Here is a 21,903-nt window from a genome sequence, read left to right as displayed (position 1 = left end):
ACCCCCACACTCCTGTCGGTCAAGTGCACTGGTGTGATAATCAGTGGCATGTCATTCTTTCCTGATTTATTAGTGCAAGGACTGAAGAAGGGGTAGATGTTTTCAGTGCCAGGTATGTAAGCTAAAACATTTTTAAGTTCCAACAGAGCGGCTGCATGTCTGAAGTTGCATATCCGGTATTCTGGCCACAGTGGGCGGTGGGGGTCTAGTGACATTTGAATCACCCTGTAAAGCAGGGCTATTCCATTCTGGGCTTGAAGGGCCGGTATCCAGCACGGTTTAGTTTTAACTCTGCTTCAACACACCTGATTTCAACCAGCAGTAAATAACAGGCTTCTGCAGAGCCTGATGAGCTGCCGCTCAGGTGATTCAACCAGTGTTTGAGCAGAGACACCAGTAAAACCAACTGGATACCTACCCTCCAGGACTGGAACTGAATACCCCTGCTGTAAATGGTCATTTTAGCACATACTGGCTCAAGAAAATTATTTAAAACATGAAAAAGTTGCATAGTATGGCTTTAGAGTCCAGATGGAGTCTCTGGATTTGTTCCATCATCAGAAACCTGCCGTATTCTGTCCTGTACATGTCTACTGCCCTCTGGTGGTGGAGCTAAAGGTGACAGGGCCCTATTTTATTTCTGCAGTACTGTTATAAGATTTCATAATGGAATATAATTGTATTATATAGTTTGTACGTTGACTTTGAACAAACATTCTTCGGTTTTGAATGCTTGAGTTTATATTTCAGGCTTTAAAAGGTTCAGTTAAAACCAGCTGTGATGATAAAAGTTGGAAATGCTTGACTGGACTGGTTTTAATTTCACTCTGTGTTCTCCTTTTTTCTCACAGGTATGGCTACTTTGGTCGTGGAGTGTCCCTGATGTTCTGCAAGGTTTCTGGGTGTTTAACAGATGGGAGGATATTTCTGACTGCATCTGGAGAGGACATGGTGTCCATCCACACCAAAGACACCACAGGAATCAGGAAGCTGCAGAAAGATGATGTAGAGGTGGGATCGTCCAGCTGTATGAACATCCTTGATGACCTTTGTGCAAGCCTCCTTGTTACCCTCTGACTCCTTCCTTTAGGTGCTGCTGCTGACCTCTAGTGAGGACCCTGTGGCCCAGTTGTTAGCAGATAAGCTGAAGAAGCTAACGGGGTGTGAGGTCATGCAGGTGGGAGAGGACCCACTAAGTGATGTGTTGCCAGTCGTGAAGGAGAGGAATCTGGACTGGAAAGATGTAGCTTACATGGGTAAAGCTGCTGTTCCTTATTTATGTACCTGTGGAGGTTTTAGCGTCATTGATCTCAACATTCAGTTGTGTCACAGCTCTGACCAACCAGGAACTCGTCAGCTGCTGAAATCCGTTTCATAGTGAAGGTATAAAAGCATCATAGTGATGATAATACATGCAGCCAGTCCCTGTAGTAGAAGCAAACATTAACCTGTATGTACCATGGGCGTGTCGGCTTACTGGAACAGTGCAGTCATTGCTATGAAACACTGGAACCATGTTTATGCCCGTGTCTCCTCCCAGGTAACGACACAGCTGACAGCAGCTGTCTGAATCTGGCGGGTTTGAGTGCAGCTCCTGCAGACGCTTCATCAGACGCCGCCAACGCTGCCAAGTACACCTGCCGCCTCCTTGGGGGGGCGGGAGCCGTGAGGGAGTTTGCAGAACACGTTCTCCTGCAGAAGGAGAAGGCAAAGTCCCAGATGAAGCAAGACCGAATCGACCGCACCAACTTCTGATGTAGAACAGTCCAGATTTAGAAGGAGCTGCAGTGGAGTTTGTTCACATAAAGAAGTCAGATCATTCACACTCTTCAGGGTAACGTGACACGTTTCAGCCTCCTGTGGTTAATAATCAGCTGCCGAGACTAAAGACGTAAACGAGAAGCGCCGAAATGATCAGGATAGATGTCAGTTTCATTTTTATTATCCAGCTATAGTTTTATTACTGCTTTGTTTGTTTTAGCAGTCAGAGCTGTTGGCAGCTTCTCTGTGGGGTATTTATAACACTTTAAGATTCACTTCACCAGATCCTTGTGAACAAACAGCAGCCTTGAGGTTTTCTTTGATGTTTGAGATAAAAGTTAACCTGAGAGCTCAAATCACCGGGTTCACAATCACCTCTGAATCCTGGTGTTGGTGCTTTGGCCTCTGGACTAAGTCACCAGATGAGAAGCAGCTTTTAAAGGTGCAGAGCAGGTTTCTCTGGAATGTTTTTGCCACATTGCTTGAAATGCTCTTCACATACTGATGGCTACAAGTGAATTAAATGTTTTGTAAATTTAATAAAAAGAATGAGTTTAATCACCTCTGAAACGTATCACTGAGGAACCTCATACAATCAGAGTGAACGTCCCATTATTAATTACTGGATCATGAGCCATCCATCAAGCTGTCCTCCCTGACCACCCCTCATGCTCTTCACTTACCCCTCCATGTGTGCCAATTCAATTCAATTCAATTCAGTTCAAAACTACTTTATTAATCCCAGAGGGAAATTGCGTGTTCTTGACTTGGAGCAGCTGGGCTAGGTAGTGGAGCGGATGCAATGTTCTGTTCAGTTTGCATATTTCTTTAAGGAGTATTATTTTACATGTTCTGTTTAGAGTATTTTCTTAAAGGGAAATGTTTAGGTGACGGACATGTTGCCTGTCAACACACCCGGGCCCATGTTGGCTGCCAGAGCTGTCTGTCAGTTTGTTGCCTTGGCAACTCACGTGTGGGTTAAGGGTAGGTTCTAGAAGTTTTAATCGATTGCTCGTGGGTTTTTCTTAGATTGCCGTTTGTGCGGTGCAGATGAAATTAAGAACAACTGATCGAAACTCGTGAACTGAACCCTCAGGAACAAACACGCGTTCTTCTGTTCTGGGGGCGTGGCTTAGGTGGGGGTCACCTGAGGAAGGGGGAGTTGGATTTTCAAAAAGTACCTTGCTTGATCAGCAAGCAAAAAAACATCTTCTGCTCCTTTAAAGTAATAATGATACCAGATTATTTTATAACTACATTGTTGACCTTTGACCTCATCTGTGCTGTTTAATATCTAGCTCGTAACTTTAAGGTTGTTTTCTGCTTCTAACTGTGGGTCACAAGGTGAAATTCTGCTTAAGACACCCATGTGACGGTTGCTGGGCCGGCACTAGTCAAATACACGTTTATGATAAAAAAACATGGTAGCTAGAAAGAATGAGCAGATTTGCCTGTTTACAGCAGGGACAATCCTGCTGATGACATGTCAACATCCTTTTGTTGTCTTGTTTGTGTTTGTTTTCAACCCTTTTATTTGTTCTCTGAGATGTTTTAGCGGTGGCTGCTAATGTGAAGGTTCTGTTGTTAAAATCATTGATGGCGATAACTGTATGTTAAGAAATTAATCTAAATGTTGTTTTACATTTATTTACTTTCCCAAAGGTGGTTTTTGCTTGGAAGTGACTTACTTTATAATGAAATGAAGGTATTTATGTAATAATTGTGATTTTCATAAGTTTAAGCTAACAACATCAAAGCTAGAATGAGTGAATCAAATGAGAATTAAAAATCTAAAACTGAAAAAGTGACTGAATATTATTATTATTGTTGTTGTTATTATTTTTGAATCTGATACCTAAATCGTTACAAGCAAGCTGTATTTTTTGAGACCTTACCAACGGATGCCCATTAGGGTCAAAAAGTCTGGGGAGAGCAAACTTCAGCTAAATAACAAGCGCATCATCAATGGCAACAAGTGGAGGTAAATGTGTAAAACAACAGCGTTTAAACATGGCTAAAGTTTTGTAACCATTACAAATCAATGAATGCATTTTTATACATTTTTACATGAAACAGTTCTCATCAGATTAGGAGGAAACCCAATCCGGTTCAGACTGGATTGAATGTGGACGGAAGAGAAGAAAGAAAAGTAAAGCGCGTGAATCAGGTGAGTTAGAAGTGAACATTGTTCTTGTTCTCCTGTCAGAGTCTCTGAGAGCTTTTCTCTCTGTGGATTGTTGCTTTGATTCACCTTCACAACAAACTGCTGCATCACGTCTCACTTCCTGTTTGTCTCTAGAAAACTCTTGACTTGGTAACCTGTCTGAGTGAAACTCTCCATCTGACTCTTTAGTCCTGATTCTTTACTGGTGAATCCCAGTCAGTCTAACTGGTTCCTCTCAGACTGACTGAAGAGGAAGATGGACGTTTCTGTGGAGGAAGAGGAGAACAGAGCAGAACCTCCAGGACCCAGCTGTCCACCTATGAAGAGCAGCTCCTCCCCGTCCAGACCTCCAGACCTCAGTGGACCTGGACCTTCAGACACAAAGTAAGAAAAGTGTTTCTAACTGATCCATTTGACTCCTCAGACAGAAAAACAGGATTTCTGGTGAATTCTGGTAGAACTGATGAATTAGTGGAGTTCTAAAGTGTTAAAAACAAAGTTGAGCAGGTGGAATTGCAGCTCTTATCAGAGCATCAGAAACAGTCTTTACTCTGATTTCTTGTCAGTTGGTTCAGTTTCTATCTGGTTACAAAGACTCTTGATGCTGATGGACAATTCCTCTCTGTGTCCTTCAACCAGATGAACACGACCACATGACTGATGAAGGAATTCTTCCAGATGATTTTTTTACCACCTCAGGCGTATCTCTAAACTTAAGCACATCCTGAGTGTCCGTCTTCTCAAATCAGTAGTCCACACTTTCATCACTTCACGGCTGGATTACTCCAACTCCTGCTTATACGGCATCAGTAAAGCAGCTCAATCTAGACTTCAGCTAGTCCAGAATTCAGCAGCTAGGTTCCTGACTGGAGTTGACAGAAGACAGCACATTACACCAATTCTAAAATCTCTCCACTGGTTGCCCGTTCATCTCAGGATCAATTTCAAAATCATGCTTCTCACTTATAAATCCCTGAACAGTCAAGCTCCTCCATATCTGTGTCAACTCGTCCATTACTACAATCCGCCTCGTGCTCTCAGGTCTGAAGATAAGCTCCTCCTAGCTCTTCCAAACGCACGTCTGAAAAGCCGTGGAGAAAGGGCTTTCTCTGTGCTCCCAAGCTGTGGAATGCATTACCACTACTAGTGAGGCAAGCACCAACAATTAGCATTTTTAAATCTCGCATGAAAACTCACTACTTCAACCTTGCATATAATACATAATCATGGACCACTTTCGACATCTGCATTCTTTCTACAATAGAATGCACTATAATTAACATCTGTATTACTGTGGTTCTTTCATATGTTTTTATCTGTTGTTTCACATTCCTTTTGTGTTTTTAGTGTTTTACGACTGTTAGTTCTAGTATTTTCTTGTTTTCATTTTTTCTTATAAACTATGCTTTAAATGTCATTCTGAACGTGTTAATTTAACTGTAATCTTTTAATGTACAGCGCCTTGTCTGGTTGTAATGCCATGTTGAATGCGCTTTATAAATAAAATGGTATGGTATGGTATGGTATGACCAAGCAGCTTCGTCTCCATGGAGACAGCTCTGTGGCTGCTTCCCTTTCTAACTGACTGATGAACTCTCTCAGCTCAGATGTTTCAGACTTTGCAGCAACTGTCCCAAAATGATGAATCCTGCTCTCTGCATGGGTAACCCAGGAGGACATTTCTTTATGTGTTGTCCTCTGAGCAGAGCCTCATGTCTGCATCAGCTACCAGGCTGTTTCTGAAGATGAAGTTCTCGTGTAGTACTGCTCTCCACAGGCTGCTCATCCACTCTCTGAACTCCAAGATGTTATTAGAAGTTGACCCACATGTTCCCAGCTGCTGGATGATGTTCTTCTGGAGCTCCTAGACAGACTCACTGGATCCTGCATTGACTGTTTGCTCAGACTAGTTGTTGTTCACTGGATACTTGGAACAATTAGTCTGGATGTTGGAGCATTTGAACACTTTTAGTGTTGCTGCTGTCAGATAAATCTTTGACCTTTCTGTGGTGGGTTGTTCATTGATGTGTGATTCTCTTTAAAGTGAGACTTCATGTTACTAAGTGCATCAGATGAGATGTTAGTGAGAGTGCAGACATAATAAAGAGGGAGCAAAGTGTCAAAGCTAAACTCTTAAATGCTACAATTCACTTTATTCTGGCCATGAATGAACTCCCTTTGCAGGGCTTCACTGGAGTTCATCAGGTCCAGATTAGACGCTGTCAGAGTTTATTTCCATTGCTAAAACCTCGAGAGGAGAAATGAACTCTTTAGCTGATATCATCTGACTTTGCACGGAGTTCATTTCTGTTCTCAAAGTGTTTAAAAGGACAAACAGTAGGAGACAGAAATGAGGAGGGAAGAGATGGAAATTTTTATTTCTTCCTTCTGCCCCTTTTCATTCAAATTGTTTGGTGTTTATGCATGTTGTTTTTCTCGTTGTTTATATGCGTAACATGCTCAATAAAACAATCAGGATAAGCAGTGAAATCATCGGTGAGGAGCAGCAGTCACTTACCAGCACACACAACACTTCAGTTCTCAGAAAAGGCACACAGATCTCCACAGACCCGTCACATGCTCTCCACTCCCATTACACCCAGTTACCATCAGGCCGGCGGTTCAGGGCCCTCCCAGTGAAGACATGAAGGGCCTCCTCCAGCTTCCTTCCCTCTTCAATCCGCCTGTTAAATAGCATGCCCCAGCAAAAGTGACCGTGACCAACACTACGGTACATCTAGATTGAACTAGTAATCTTTTAATATCGTGTTCCTTTTTAAATTCCTTTAAGCGTGTGTAGATGTGAGTAGGATTTCAAATTGTGTGTATGTGTGAGTGTTTTGATGCTGTTTTTATGTGTTGTGCTGACGCTCTGACTGCAAATGAAGTTCCTAACGCATAAATAAAGTGAATATATATATATATATATATATATATATATATATATATATATATATATTTAACACTTTGAATGAAACAAATAAAGAGAAAATAGAGAAAAAGTCTGGAAAGTTTATTTACATAGCACTTATCACAGAAAGAAATGTCACAGAGATCAACTAAACAAATCATAAAATAATCAAAAAACAAAACAACGAAATATCATAAAATAAATGGAAAAATAATATAAAAAAGACAGAATGGCACCAAGCCTCCTAACACAATAAAAGCCTTTAATAAGTTATCATGATTTACTAAAACAAACTTAATATATGAGAAGTTTGTTGATTTAATTTACCTTTAATGATACAAAAATGAACCCAAACTAACTTATCTGAGTTTTATGGATCTGTGTGGCCCTCTTGTGGACATTTAGTGAAACTACATGTTTGCCCCTAGATGAAGACAGTTCTAAAAACCACAGAATAAACTTTGTTTATGAACACTTTAAAACTTTTAGGATTTTGGATTATTTACAAAATATAAATACAGAGCTTTGTAAACATGTAAGAATCTTAGTAAGTAGGTAAAATGTATTTATTTATTTAGAACCTTTAGTGGTAAAAACAACAAAGCATTTAATACATTCTGTGCCAATTTAAACATGACTGTAAATAATTAATATATTTAAAACAAATAAAGCTCATTTGTAAGCTGGATAAACAGATCAGAGCAGAGTGATAAAAGCACCTTGTTCCATCTTAGACTTCTGACCAGAGTGAAGCCACATCTCCCTGTAAAAGATCAGGAGAAAGTCTTTAACCCATTCATCACAACTCATCTGGACCATCATGTCATGTTGAACCAATCTTATTAACATCTACACACCAGGGAGAGCACTCAGCTCTACCAGCCTGGTTCTCCTGGATGTCCCAAGATCAGATTGAAGAACAACTTGTTCTTTATTCTTGTTTTATCATCCAGGAAGTTTCATTTGTTCTTTGTTACCTCGTTTAACTACAAAGCATTTTGGTCCCCCTCAGCTGTTTTCATTGTGTTGTAAAATAAAGTGACACTGAGTAGAGAACAAAGGATCCAACTGGCCATGAAAACATTTCTGTTGATTTTCTAAATGAGGATCAGAAATGTTCCATGAGAGCGAATCCTGGCTGATCACTGACTAGTGTGATGTCCTGTCACTGACTGACATAGCTCTGGGAGAGCTGTCACACTTTGGACTGGACACCAGTAAAATAGTGAGTCACTGATGGTGCCGGTGTGATGTCTGGGAAGGACATTAGAACGTAGAAACGGATTCAGAAGAGCTCAGAAAGGGAAATCCTGTACAGCTACATTTGGATCATCAGCTTCAGCTGCTTGGTGTTTGAGCCATTCCATCTGACAGCTCAGCAGAATTATTACAAGTCTGACATCTGTTGAATAAAGTCCTAAAAAAGTTGGCAGCAGCTGTGCAACATCAGGTAGACAACAATACATTTTTATCATTAAATGTTTTTATTCCACATGAAGCCTCTGAAAGTGAAGATGTTACCTGAATACCAGCTGGTAACAGGTGGAATGTGCAACCCAACATCTCCTGGGTCAGAAGGATGGGCTGACATCCAGAAACAGGCTTTAAAGAAGTTTATTCCTGTTCACCGAAGAGGTTATTATTATGGTTTCCATGGAAACAATAGAAAACACAAACAGGGTAATAAATCAAAATAAACAGCTGCCAGTGGCTCCATCTATTAATGCGGCTCCTTACAGATGTTTGCTACATAACATTGTACCTGTGCAGAACAAGGAACGTCCTAAACACAATAAATAAGTGAAAGAGCTGCGACACGTTCTGACCAGGGCCTTCTGGGAAACTGAGTCCAGTGAGCTAACAGGGACTTTTGGACATTTGCTGTATTTAGTCAAGTTTTATAAACGATGTGCTGCTTGTTAGTAAAAGTCAGCGAGGGTTTGTGGTTTTATTCATCAGGATATTAAATGAAAACAATCTGGTTAATAACAGACTAATTGTTTGTGTTGGACTTTTTCTAATTTAAAAGATAATTTTGCTCAGTGTCTCTCTGTACTCAGAAAATAGATTTCATCATCAGACCTTGAGATTATGTACAGGGCCCTTAGAACAACTCAGGATGAGACAGTGTCATGTTTTACCCAGGAATGTTGTTATTATTAGTCTATAATAATAATAATAATAATAATAATTATTATTATTATTATTATTATTATTAATATGATGACGATGATGATTAGTTTGTTAAAGTTTTATAGTTACTTACTCCCCTCTAGTCCAGTAGGTGGCGGTAGTGCACCAAAGAGTTTCTTGCCCTGAATCATCAACTACTCTGAATCATCACCAAACCGAAACCGAACTTGATATTAACAGGAACGGAGGACAAAGGGAGGACATTTTCTCTGGAAGTTTTAGTCAGATTTGTGAACTCTGGTTACCGTTTTAGTTAGTTTTCTTTTATTAAAAGCCTCGTTGTTACTCTGAGTCAAGTTAATGGAAGTAATTTTTATTCCAGTTTGTGTTTCGTTGGTTTCCGTTAACGCTGATAATCCGGTTCAGACTGGGTTGAATGTGGACAGAAGAGAAGAAAGTAAAGCGTGTGAATCAGGTGAGTTAGAAGTGAACATTGTTCTTGTTCTCCTGTATGAGTCTCTGAGAGCTTTTCTCTCTGTGTTCGGGTTGTTGCTTTGATTCACCTTCAGAACAAACTGCGTCACCTTCTTTTTTTTTCTTCGCTTGTGTTTTTGCAGGTAAACTTCCAGGTCACAGCGAAAAAGGTGAATTTAAGGCAGAAAAATAACTATTCCCCATATTTTCTGATTTAAACGTTTCATCTTGAAATACACTATCGAAAAACAAAAAAAGTTTGTTTTTCGTTTTCCTTTTTTATGTTGAAAACAAAAAACGAGTTGACTTCCGTTTACATTCTTTTGTTTTTGTTTTTAAATTGGTGATCAGCAAAACGGCTCGTTTCCCTACATTTCAGCACACATGAGCCAAGGTGTGAGGGTGGGTGTGGGTCCTATGCAGCCAGAGTTTCGGGTGAGCTCATTGTGAAGCCTGGCCCCACCCTATCATGTGAATTCCTTAAGTCAGATGGCCCAGGATACGCATGGGCGTTGAGGCATCCCAGATGCATATCCTGGGCCATCTGACCATGGGCGTCATTTTAACCGGGGACGCCGGGGACATGTACCCGGCAAAATTTGTGATTGGCAGCTGTGTCCCCCCCACTTTAAAAAATGCCTGCTGATGAGGATTTTTGTTTTTACCAGCTCAGATCTTATACCGGGGTCGGCAACCTGTTCCCATCAAAGAGCCATTATTACCCGTTTCCCGCAGTAAAGAAAACACCACAGCAGCCGCAGCGTTGTGGGCGGGGCCTACCCTCAGACAGCAGAGAGCTGCTCACAACAGGTGACAGCAGCCGGTACCGGTCACTCGCATGGGCGTCGCACCCGTGGGGGATTCAACACCCACACTTTTCCAGCTGTTTTGCTCACCTCCACACCAGTCTGGTTTCTTTAGGTCGCACTCACTCTGTTTGCCTCATCTCCTTCTTCACCTCCCGCTTCTGACAGCCGATGTCGGGTTTCCAGGAGAAACAGGAGAGGGACGGAAGAGCTCGACTGAATTCATAATTTTACATCTTGACATTAGCTGTACAAAGTCTGAGTTTTATAAAGTGAAGAACAACAATTTGCAGAGGTTTATAACTGGTGCGGCGCCAGGTTTTCATTTTTGGGTGGGTCACGGTAATTTTGGACAGGCCTTAAAGGCACAGTCTGCAACATTTAAATGTAGAATAACTTTAAAAATGTTTGATTTTGACCATCTGACCCAATTTTATTAAAAAAAGTACCGTAAATCCTCTAATACAGGCCGGTATTCAATTAAAGGCCGGGTCTCCAATTTTGGCCGGTGTCGGAGTCAGCAGAGGTCAATAATGGCCGGTCTCTTATTGTGGTCGGATGGAATGTGGTAACAAGCAAGTACGAGCGTCCCAGCGGCAAGGTTATAGTTCCCAAATCAACCAGCAGGAGGCAGTAGGGGTTCACGCAGACCTTTATTAGGCTTTTTATCAACGCTTTGTAACGCTACAGACATGATCCTCTATCACGCTCCTACCACACAAAGTCACGGTGTCAGTTAACCATGCTAATTCAACCCGCTCCACAGAACACACATCACCTTCCCTGTGGCTTACATAACACTCACACAACACGCAAATCAGCACATAGGAACTAGCAGAATGATAGGAAACATATAACACAATACCCAGAATGCACCTGGCTTACAACCCCAGCCAGGTCATTACACTATCAAGTTCAAAGAGAACGTGCTGATTACACTGCAGAACACTCTGGAGAGCAGCAGTAGGGGGTGTATGAACTACAGTAATCCCTCGTTTATCGTGGTAGATGCGTTCCAGACCTGGCCGCGATAGGTGAAAATCCGCGAAGTAGGGACTCCCAGCATGCCCCTCGCGGGGATTCCCTCTACGTCGCACCTACGTCACAAACCGTGGCTATAAACCAAACGGAAGTCGCCTTTCCAGCTCACCACTCAGTTATCGTTTCTTCAGATTCATGATCAGAGTTTCCAACCTACCAATCAATCCAACGAACTATCAGCTCATAGTAAGTTATCTTACTTACTTCTGGAAAGCCCGGCATTTCCGTGTCACTTCGTTGACGCTCGAACGCTCGGGGGTTTCCTAGAGCAGCCGGCGTTTCACCGACGCTATCACTTCCGCGTCTGTGAAACCACGCTCCCTATTGAATTATCGTATGATCACATTCTCTGTGATCAGCAACGCGCTGTGCCAGACCGTAGCTACTGACACGCGATCGTTCATGTCGGTTCATTTCCTTTAATGTTTTCTGTCTTTTATTTGCGCCTGATGTGTATCGCTGCTGTGGAGCGGGGCGCATCAACTTGTCCTCTGACGCACAGATCCATGATGCGGCTGGCAAGCAGGGAGCGCTCAGCTGTTTTCGCGGTCGGTAGATCTGCCTCCTGAGCACGGCCACAGTAACAATCAGGTGTCGCCACTTCAAAAACTAATTTAACACGCGATCGTTCATGTCAGTTCATTTCCTTTAATGTTTTCTGTCTTTTATTTGCGCCTGATGCGTTTCGCTGCATGCTGTGGAGCGGGGCGCTGCGGGCATCACCTTGTCCTCCGACGCACTGATCACTGATACGGCCGCCAAACAGCAAGCGCTCCGCTGTTTTTGCGGTCGGTAGATCTTTTAGAACTGCAGTTCAAAGGTAACTCATAAGGTGAATATATATGAACCCAGGTAGCAGTTTTTCTTTAGGATTGAGAGGAGATGCAGGAAGATAATAGACAGACAGGACAGAAAAATAGTCAAATCAAAACAAGTTAGTTTTTGTACCTGCTGTTGCAACAAACAGACACCACTGAAGGTCATCAGAAGTGAGGAACAGAAAATGAAATAATTATTTTAATGTTTAGAGCAGCAGGAACTCCGAGAGGCTGCAGGCGCATCAGTGAGTTTGCGGCTGCTGCGCAGGGGGAGGGGGGAGAGGGTTGAAGCAGAAACTACCGTTGTTAAAAGAGATGTGTTTAACTTTGAAAATGTGGGTGCAATTTTAATTGTCAAAAACTCCAGCGAACCATTAGTTCATTTTGCTCAAATAGAAATAGAGGCCTGTCTCTAATACTGTCCCTCCTTCCAATAAAGGCCTGGAGCTTGATGAGCTTGAGTCAAATACAGGCCCGGGCCTGTATTAGAGGATTTACGGTAAATAATCTTTAATATTTCAATTTTCTCCTAAGTCCCTCCCCTGCCCTGTAGAGCTCAGCCAATATTTCTGCAAGCCTAACGCGTTGACCAATAGTGCTGCGTTTCCACCAGGGGGCAGCTGTCAATCATCGAGCACGAGCAGATCTCAGCGTGCACAATAGTGTCACGCGCCTCACTCGGCTTACTGCAGAAACTTGGAGCAACAAAACCCCAAATTACCGATTCCTCGACTGCCTTCCACATCTCAAAAAACATTTAAAAAGTTTAAAAGCCCTTCTTCAAAAGTGGCTGTAAGACGTTTAAGACAGTCGAGTGGAATTTACATTGGAGATTGTTTTACACACGATGGAGAGATTTTCGTGATCTACACGGCCTGAAAACGGATGAAGAGTTGGCAAAGTATCTTTTAGACAGGTAAGTTATTTATTGTTTTTCGGATAAATTTACTTATAATCTTTCTTTCACTGAAAGAAGTAATAGAGCAAACAAGCTTTGTATGCTTGGTGTCCTATTGGCTAATGTAGCATTAGCTTGAATGCTAAGTCGACATGAATCGATGCTAGTCGAACTATTTATGCTATATTGGAAGAAGTTTGAGTAACGAAAGGGGATTTTAGTTTTTGTTTATATGGGAGCTAATGATTAGTGTGGCGTTTAACTATAGGCCACTTCAGTATATTGTTTTAAGCTCTTGTTTATAACTTCCCCGTTAGCGGGGTTCAGTTAGCACCTTGAAAGCTGAATTAGGTGTTTACACTTGCCTGAGCTGCGTGTTTGATTAAAACGAGTAATCAGCAGCTCATGTAGCACTTGTAGAAGTCTGAGGAGATGATTCAGCAGTTAGAATTAGGTGTGATTGATCAGGAACGTATCCAAAACCTTACGTTTCCATTAGCACTGAAAGACATATTGTGCTAACCTGGGTGGGCCACGTGTACAGATTACCATCTGAGTTTGTGGTCTTACCTACGTGAAAACTCCATATTAAAATAAAAGGAATGATAATCAGCTCGTGCAAAAATCTGTGAAGGCTGGGGAGACTTGTTTAGCTTGTGATCACTAATTTTTGGGCTTTGTTTTTTACAGTCATCAGTCCAAATATGAAGCATCAACATCTACACCATTGAAGCGCCAACTGTGTATTTCTCCAACACCAGTGCCAGCTCTGTCTAGCATTCATGGAGAATCATCTGAAAGGTAAATAGCTGCCTATAAACCTCTACCAGGAATATTATAATTTTGCCTCTGTTTGTTTTAAGTTAGTGGTGGATTATTTTGAAAAAATTCTAGAAATGGGATAATGAATGACTATAAAAAATGTATAGAAATAAATAGTAAAACTACATTTTATATAGCGCCTCTCAAGATAAAACTCTTGAGACACTTCACAACAACAAAATTAAACATATTTTAAAAAATTATATTTTTATTTCAAAGTTTATGAGAAAAAAATAACACAATTGTGTTTTTAAAATGTAAAGAGAGAGACAGGAAATTATTTGTAAAGAAGGAATTCAGTGGATACAGAGAAATGCGTAATAAGTAGAGTGAGAAAAATGAGGAGAGGGTGATGATGACGGCCAATAGACGAGGTCTATTACCTTCAAAATGACAAAATATGTATTGATTCTAATCATATTCTTGTGCTTGTATTTTATTTTCATAGGGATGATAATTTGGAGGAGGTGATGGAACAAGGTGAAACTAAAAAAGAAGGATCTAAACAAATGTAAGTACAAGGTTGTATCTGTATTTGGCTGTCACATTTGTCAGGAAAAGTAAACAATAATTACTTTTTTAGGTTATCTTGTGTGGGAATTGAAGCAAACATTGACGAGGAAGAGTTCAACAATATTCAAAACTCTGTGTAAGTATTCAGATGTTAATAAAATGTGTCTAATTTTCCATACTAAAAACTTTATATTGTGTATATTCAGGATAGAGTCATCAGATGACATATGGTCACCAAACAGAGAAACAGAAGTTGATTCGTCTTCAGAGGAGGACGAAACCATCGAGATGGACAGCGGTACTGATGACAGCGGTGATGAGGACTACACGCCTTATACACACATAAGGTAATTCCTTTCGTTTAACACAGGGTTTCCCAAAGTGTGGGGGGTGCGCGAGCTGCCGCTAGGGGGTGCGCGAGGTGAAAAGTGTAATGGCTGCGGAGCTCAGAGAAGTCTGTCATATGTCACCATTAGCGTAGCCAGAAACTCGTTTGTGGGCGGGCCTAAGAAAACGTAAGTGGGCACAATAAATATAATTGAAAACAAGTATATTTTTGCGCGCACGTGTGTGTGTCCTCCACATGTGCCTTAGCTTCATAATAACAATGCGCCGAGCTTCAGCACTCTGGCTTGCGCTCGCCGATATGTTCCGTATTTGATCATTTTTAACGGTGTTGGAGAAATCTGAAGGTGGTGAGTCATTCTGGCAGATTGTAATTAACACCCTGTCTCATGCAGGTGTTCTGACATTGTAAACCTCACACACAGAACATTGTGGATGTAACTAAATAAATAAGAAATGTTTCCCATTCAGGCTATTGACAGCGTGCCGGAGATCTGAAGTTCAGAGTGCGTCTGTCGGCTCACGGGTGCACAGGTGAGCACATCTGGGCTGGGCAGAAGTCATTTTACAACATTGGTTTAAATAGCGCTAAATAACGAGGCGCGGTGACTGGAGCGGCTCATGGAGCTGTGCCGCGCGCGCGCGCACACGCACACACACGCAGATTCAATAACCCCCAAATTCCACTACCTCCGCTCCGACACGAACGCCGGAGCTAAATCGGTCCCGTTGTAGTCAATCAGAGCAATTCCACTACTGCGGCCGTGCTCCAGCAGTGCGGCGCCGTGCGCCGCCCTCTGTTCCAGCGTCCGGCAAAAATAGAATCGATCCTATTTTCGCCGGACGCCGGAGCACCTCCGCAGTAAATGGACAGAAATCACAACCGTCCAACAGGAAAAGGAGCAAGCACAACTTCCGTTTTTCACAATAAATCGATAAACAAAAGGCGTTTTTTGTTTCATATGTACAGGTTTAACAACTTTTAACAACTATCAGTGGCGGCTGAAGTTTAAATGTACAAAAGTAAGCCATAAATACAGTTTCTACTATCAAAGTAGTCACACTTTGTTGATCCAAACACTGCTGATCTCTCAACACAAATGATGGGCAGATTAAACAGTTCATTTCGATGCTTCTCCCACACAACGGGTGTTTGGATCTAACTTCCGCGTTTATTGCTCGGACTGTATCGCAAGATCTCGAAAATCCCGCGCATGCTTGTTTGCCCACCTCAGGTCTCCGCACCGTTGCGGAGCCGTTGTAGAGCGGGTACCAGTAAAAATTGAGTTCGGAAGCGAGCGGCTGCGGAGGGCGGGGGCAGACCAGAGCGGAGCGGAGGTAGTGGAATTTGGGGGTAAGAGCGCACGCTGCGCAAACTCCGGCGCCCCAGAAATCAGCGCTGCCTCCTCTGTGATAAAAACTTTTAAGAGGTTTTATAACATTTTTCATTCCAGGTCAAATTAAGATATTAGCTTCTATTTTGGGATGACGTATTAAAGTCGGGTCCGCTCCAGCCAGTGACTCCGAACCTGACTACAGCTCCTGTTACTGCAGCATTTGTTATTCCAGTCCGCGTGGCAGCGGATCGCAGATTCAGTCACACCATAAAACAGCAATAAGTCGGTCTGAGGCAAAAGTGAACCTCATGGCTTTTCCATATTTTCCTCTATAGACATTTGATTACGCACAAGTAGGTGACCAGTCCAGGTTTACGCAGAGCAGAAGGAAGGAGAGCGCTCTGGCCGCACAGGTTAAACGTTCCTACTTTAAGAAAACCATTAAATTGCATTGTTTATGTTCTACCTGGGCACTCTAAATATTTATTTAAAATTAAATCAAAGGAAATCGTAATGGTATCGAATGTTTATTAATTACTATTTAAAAAATGGAAGTGATGGGGAAAAAGGTCGATCATATTTTTTTAACCCTGTCTGTTTAGCTTGACGTCTGATATATATATATATATATATATATATATATATATATATATATATATATATATATATATATATATATATATATATATAGCCATGCCCTGATGTGGGGGCTGGGGGGTGCGTCGACATGGTCGGGACATAGAAGGGGGTGCGCGGCTAAATAAGTTTGGGAACCACTGGTTTAACATTCTATAAAACTGCAATAGCGCATTGTTAATAAAAAGCTTTTGTTCACAGGACTGGAGCAGCATTACAAAAAACATTACAACTTGAGACTCTGCAAGAAATTAACATTGAGGATACAGTTCATGACTGTAATATCCCAGAAGCAACTGACCGACATTTGACAAGCAAGAAAGGTCTTCCTCAACGCTACAAGCTAAGGCCTGAGGATCCAAGGCGTTACGGTTTGCTGTCCGGAGTTCCTGCACCATCAACAGAGGAACTTCTACAACACCTACGGACTTGCGGTGATGGTAAAATAAAACATCATCTGCCTTACATCTTCCACACAATACAGGTGCTGGCCAGTAAATTAGAATATCATCAAAAGGTTGAAAATATTTCAGTAATTCCATTCAAAACGTGAAACTTGTACATTATATTCATGCAATGCACACAGACCAATGTATTTCCAATGTTCATTACATTTAAATTTGATATTCATAAGTGACAACTAATGAAAACTCCAAATTTGGTATCTCAAAAAATTAGAATATTCTGAAAAGGCTGAATATAGAAGACACCTGCTGCCACTCTAATCAGCTGATTTACTCAAAACACCTGCAAAGGCCTTTAAAAGGTCCCTCAGTCTTGTTTTGAAGGCACCACAATCATGGGGAAGACTTCTGACTTAACAGCTGTCCAAAAGACAATCATTGACACCTTGCACAAGGAGGGCAAGACACAAAAGGTGATTGCTAAAGAAGCTGGCTGTTCGCAGAGCTCTGTGTCCAAGCACATTAACAGACAGGCGAAGGGACGGAAAAAATGTGGTAGAAAAAAGTGTACAAGCTCTAGGGATAACCACACCCTGCAGAGAATTGTGACGACAAACCCATTCAAAAATGTGGGGGAGATCCACAAAGAGTGGACTGCAGCTGGAGTCAGCGCTTCAAGAACCACCACGAGGAGACTCATGAAAGACATGGGATTCAGGTGTCGCATTCCGTGTGTCAAGCCACTCTTGAACAAGAAACAGCGCAAGAAGCGTCTCGCCTGGGCCAAGGACAAAAAGGACTGGACTGATGCTGAGTGGTCCAAAGTTATGTTTTCTGATGAAAGCAAGTTCTGCATTTCCTTTGGAAATCAAGGACCCAGAGTCTGGAGGAAGAGCGGAGAAGCACAGAATCCACGTTGCATGAGGTCCAGTGTAAAGTTTCCACCGTCAGTGATGGTGTGGGGTGCCATGTCATCTGCCGGTGTTGGCCCACTCTGTTTCCTGAGGTCCAGGGTCAATGCAGCCGTCTACCAGGAAGTTTTAGAGCACTTCATGCTTCCTGCTGCTGACCAACTTTATGGGGATGCAGACTTCACCTTTCAACAGGACTTGGCACCTGCACACAGTGCCAAAACCACCAGCACCTGGTTCAAGGACCATGGTATCCCTGTCCTTGATTGGCCAGCAAACTCGCCTGACCTTAACCCCATAGAAAATCTATGGGGTATTGTGAAGCGGAGGATGCAATACGCTAGACCCAACAATGCAGAGGAGCTGAAGACGACTATCAGAGCAACCTGGGCTCTCATAACACCTGAGCAGTGCCACAGACTGATCGAGTCCATGCCACGCCGCATTACTGCAGTTATTGAGGCAAAAGGAGCCCCGACTAAGTATTGAGTGCTATACATGCACATTCTTTTCATGTTCATTCTTTTCAGTTGGCCAACATTAGAGAAACAAACATTTTTTCATTGGCCTTTAGAATATTCTAATTTTCTGAGATACCAGATTTGATGTTTTCATTGGTTGTCACCTATAAATATCAAAATTAAACGTAATAAACATCGGAAATACATTGGTCTGTGTGCATTGCATGAATATAATGTACAAGTTTCACGTTTTGAATGGAATTACTGAAATATTTTCAACCTTTTGATGATATTCTAATTTACTGGCCAGCACCTGTAGTCCATTGCTAATTGAGTTTATTTTTTATTTACAGGTAAAACTTTGCCACAGACATAGGTGTTGGGGGAGGCAAGAGAAAACCCAAAACCTTCTTTATTTTTGTTTCCTGTTTTTTTTTTTTTTTTTTTGAAAATAAAGATATATTTTGGGGAAATAAGGACTAATAATTTAAAAATTTATGTAAAATGTTGGAGGTAGACATAATTTTTTGTTGTTGTGCAGGAGTTTTAAAATTTATGGTATTTTTACAAATGCAACACAGAGTTGTGCTTTAGAACACTTTATTAGAGCATCAAACAAAAATATATAAAAACAAACTTATGTAAGATATCAAATATATACATTTATTTACAATCGTCTTGGAATAAAACCAGTGTAGTTACCATTGGGGTCAGGGAATTTTGCAGAATAAACTCCTCCATGTGTGGTACAGTTGAAATACATGTCTGGGGAGGCTGTTGGCAGCATTTCTTTTCCAAATTAGTTGGTATATCTCTGCAGTGGGAGCATACACACCATGAAGGTTGATTGGGTGTTGGAGGTGTTGTGGCAGGTGGACCAGAGAGAGCAAGTACATCAAAGAGAACACCAGTGTCTGTCCAGCACCATGGTAAGGATGTCAATAGCCTGCTGAGGGTTCAGGTTCTGTATGTGTTGCTACAAAAGTGGAAAGAGATGCTACAGCAACAGTTATGCTTACAGTTCAAAGTCTATTCACTCGGAACAAAGATTCCGAACTCGAGAGAGATTTTCATCTCCAAGGTCCACAGCTGAGTGTCTCACACTTCTTCGGCCTCTGGATGCACCGCGGCCTCTAGACACACCACGGCCTCTGGATGCACCACGGCTTTGAGATGATGGTGGGCATCTCCTTTTTGCACCACGTCTTGAGTGCAATAGGAGGTTCAAACTCTTCCTCTGAGGATTCCTCAATCACTGAACTCTAAATTGTATTAGAATAAAAAAAATTATACTACTATAAAAAGTACTCTTGCATATTAATCAATTTTGACACAGATCAGGTTTACATCTAGTCAAAATTTGGGCTAAACCAACAATAAACAGAAACCCTATGAAAACAACCATGATTATAGGAGGACTACACAGAATGCAGTGTTTATTCATGATTTCCACATAAATTATATGCTTTGATATTTCATCCCATCTTGAATGGCAAAGCAATTAAAAATAAGCTAGTTACTTGTAATAAAATGCTAACAATTTGATAGGATTAATTTTATTTACAATATAGATTGCCAACTGTTACTGGTATTTTAAAATATAAATATATTTATAGATATTCTTTATAAAATGCCTTTTGTAAACAGTAAGTGTTTAATGTGCTGGTTAAATACAACTTTCTTACCTCAGATAACTCCATTGCTAACACTAGCTCAGCTCTATTACAAGAAGCAATGCTCCGATGTTGACTCGGCTTTTCCTGCGCGTGCACATTGGGAGGTGTGGCTTTCGGCTCTTTCAGGAAGGGCGGGGGAGTGAGCAACAGCCGTTCGAATTTAAAAATCTCCTCCTCCTCACCCTGACGGCGTCATCCTGCGGACTGTGCCTTTAATAAGCAGTGACTTAGTGAAGCAGGCAGGTCGCGCTAGAAAATTTCGTTTAAAAAGACGTCATAGATGTTTCCCCCGTCATTTTTATTTCTAAAATATGAAATAAAAACTCCCAATTTAATTTTCATTCATTTGTCATTAATATTTAGTCTACACCCGTGCGTTAAGTGGACCATCTTCCAGTAAAAGCAAAGCATCCAGCCCACCTCTCCAAATGCGTAAAATGTGCATCGCAGCCGCTAGTTAGGCACGCCGCGCGCACCATCAGCTGATCAGCCCAGACAAGAGCAGAGCAACTAGAGAAAGAATAGAGGATAATTGTGTCTGGATGTGGATGGAGATTACATTTTACAGCAGCCTGATCATCATTTAAATACATAAACCATCACCTGTCTTCTAGTCCACGCTATCAGCATTATTTTAATTGGTGTGTGTGTGTGTGTGTTTTCCACTTCAAACACTGGTCTAACCAACCAGACCAGCGTGTCCAGTAACATATTAATGTTACAATTAAACAGTTCCACTTCATGTAGGCTAGGAACATTTCACCTGCCGTGGCCCGACCGCTTCTGCTCCACATAAACTTTGTGCTTAATCAAATGTCTCTATTCTGCCTCAGACTGGATGCGTCATGCGTCTCCATATTAGAGACGGGAACAAGCGCTGTTCAGCCAAAGTTTCATAATTTCATAAAAATAACATTTTTCCAAGTGACACATCCCTCAGAGAGACCGGGTTTCCAGACCGCTTCAGTGGGAGGAAATCAACCAACATCCTTGAGTTTATTCGTCAAAATAAACAGTCAAATGGAAATATCTGTAACCTGCCATTTAACTGTTTTGCCTTCTTGTGAAGATTGTTGCAAAGAGAAACAATTAAACTTGATTAACCCCAGAGCCACGCGCACTGCATTGTACTCCGTGACTGTAAATGAGGGGAAACGATTTAATCGGATCCTTTTCTCAACATGGTTTCATGTAAAGTTTCATTCAGTACAAACTTTAGTTACACCAATCTAACGAGACAGAGCCTGGATTTGTATTCTGAACAGTTTAAACATATTTAAAATGGAGACATGCGTGACGCGTCTAAAATTTGCACCTGCTCCGCTATTATGGAAATTAAACTAACAAGATGAATAACATAAATATTTTAGACACAGACAACATCCCCCACACTTTTGAAAAGCTTGCAACGTGCCTGGTTGCTCGTGTACGTCAAAAGCTATCTTTCATAAGACGATAATCAATAAAACGATTTATATAAAGTGGATCCAGAAGTTGTAGCCCGTCTCTGCCTACAATATTTTGATATTTTTCACCCTGTTGATGGTTTTACTGAGCAGGTGCCACTTTTGTCACACTTTTCTTTTTTAAAACATGTTTAGACTGTTCAGAATCCAAATCCAGGCTCTGTCACGTTTGATTGTTGTAATTAAACTTTGTAGGTGGGGAAGGTCAGAAAGCAGCTCAGAAGCGCATATGATTACGCACAAGCGTGACGCGTCAACCCGGTCTCACAGTAAGACCAGGTTGGAACTGTTCAGGTTTACGCAGACAACCTTTACATTTAGAATTG

General features: G+C 41.5%; 2 protein-coding genes across 16 annotated transcripts in view; both read left to right on the top strand.

The window, feature by feature from the left end:
• Window positions 1-21,903, top strand: part of LOC107373330 (NACHT, LRR and PYD domains-containing protein 12) — a 306,418-nt gene that overhangs the window by 222,503 nt on the left and 62,012 nt on the right. Inside the window, exons 10-11 of one of the 12 annotated variants that reach the window (XR_011519110.1) lie at window positions 4,142-4,309; window positions 4,565-6,415. The exons of the other annotated variants lie outside the window; for them this stretch is intronic. The gene's annotated coding sequence lies outside the window, so the exon portion shown is untranslated. Of the gene's footprint in view, window positions 1-4,141; window positions 4,310-4,564; window positions 6,416-21,903 lie in introns of those variants that run through there. 12 annotated transcript variants of the gene reach the window in all.
• LOC139066132 (uncharacterized) lies at window positions 9,687-19,449 on the top strand. 4 transcript variants are annotated; one of them, XM_070548116.1, is made up of 8 exons: window positions 9,687-13,024; window positions 13,697-13,807; window positions 14,277-14,339; window positions 14,412-14,477; window positions 14,548-14,688; window positions 15,158-15,220; window positions 16,861-17,143; window positions 18,789-19,449. In XM_070548116.1, the coding sequence occupies exons 3-8, from the start codon at window positions 14,299-14,301 to the stop codon at window positions 18,882-18,884; spliced, it is 690 nt and encodes a 229-aa protein (XP_070404217.1). In that variant the 5' UTR covers window positions 9,687-13,024; window positions 13,697-13,807; window positions 14,277-14,298; the 3' UTR covers window positions 18,885-19,449. The 4 variants fall into 4 exon arrangements, with proteins under 4 accessions (XP_070404217.1, XP_070404218.1, XP_070404219.1 ...); XM_070548118.1 differs by having other exon boundaries at window positions 9,694-13,024; window positions 19,256-19,449; XM_070548119.1 differs by having other exon boundaries at window positions 9,707-13,024; window positions 16,861-17,099.

The sequence above is a fragment of the Nothobranchius furzeri genome, chromosome 2, assembly GCF_043380555.1.
Source record: "Nothobranchius furzeri strain GRZ-AD chromosome 2, NfurGRZ-RIMD1, whole genome shotgun sequence".
In the NCBI taxonomy this organism is placed as follows: Eukaryota; Metazoa; Chordata; class Actinopteri; order Cyprinodontiformes; family Nothobranchiidae; genus Nothobranchius; species Nothobranchius furzeri.
Note: the sequence above shows the minus strand (reverse complement) of the source record. Positions and strands in the feature narration are given on the sequence as shown.

Coding starts and splice junctions, on each gene's coding strand:
- LOC139066132 (XM_070548116.1), top strand. CDS start 14,299: ATGGAACAAGGTGAAACTAAAAAAGAAGGATCTAAACAAAT. Junction 15,221..16,860: donor GTCGGCTCACGGGTGCACAG/GTGAGCACATCT, acceptor TTTTGTTCACAG/GACTGGAGCAGCATTACAAA. Junction 17,144..18,788: donor ACATCTTCCACACAATACAG/GTGCTGGCCAGT, acceptor TTTTATTTACAG/GTAAAACTTTGCCACAGACA.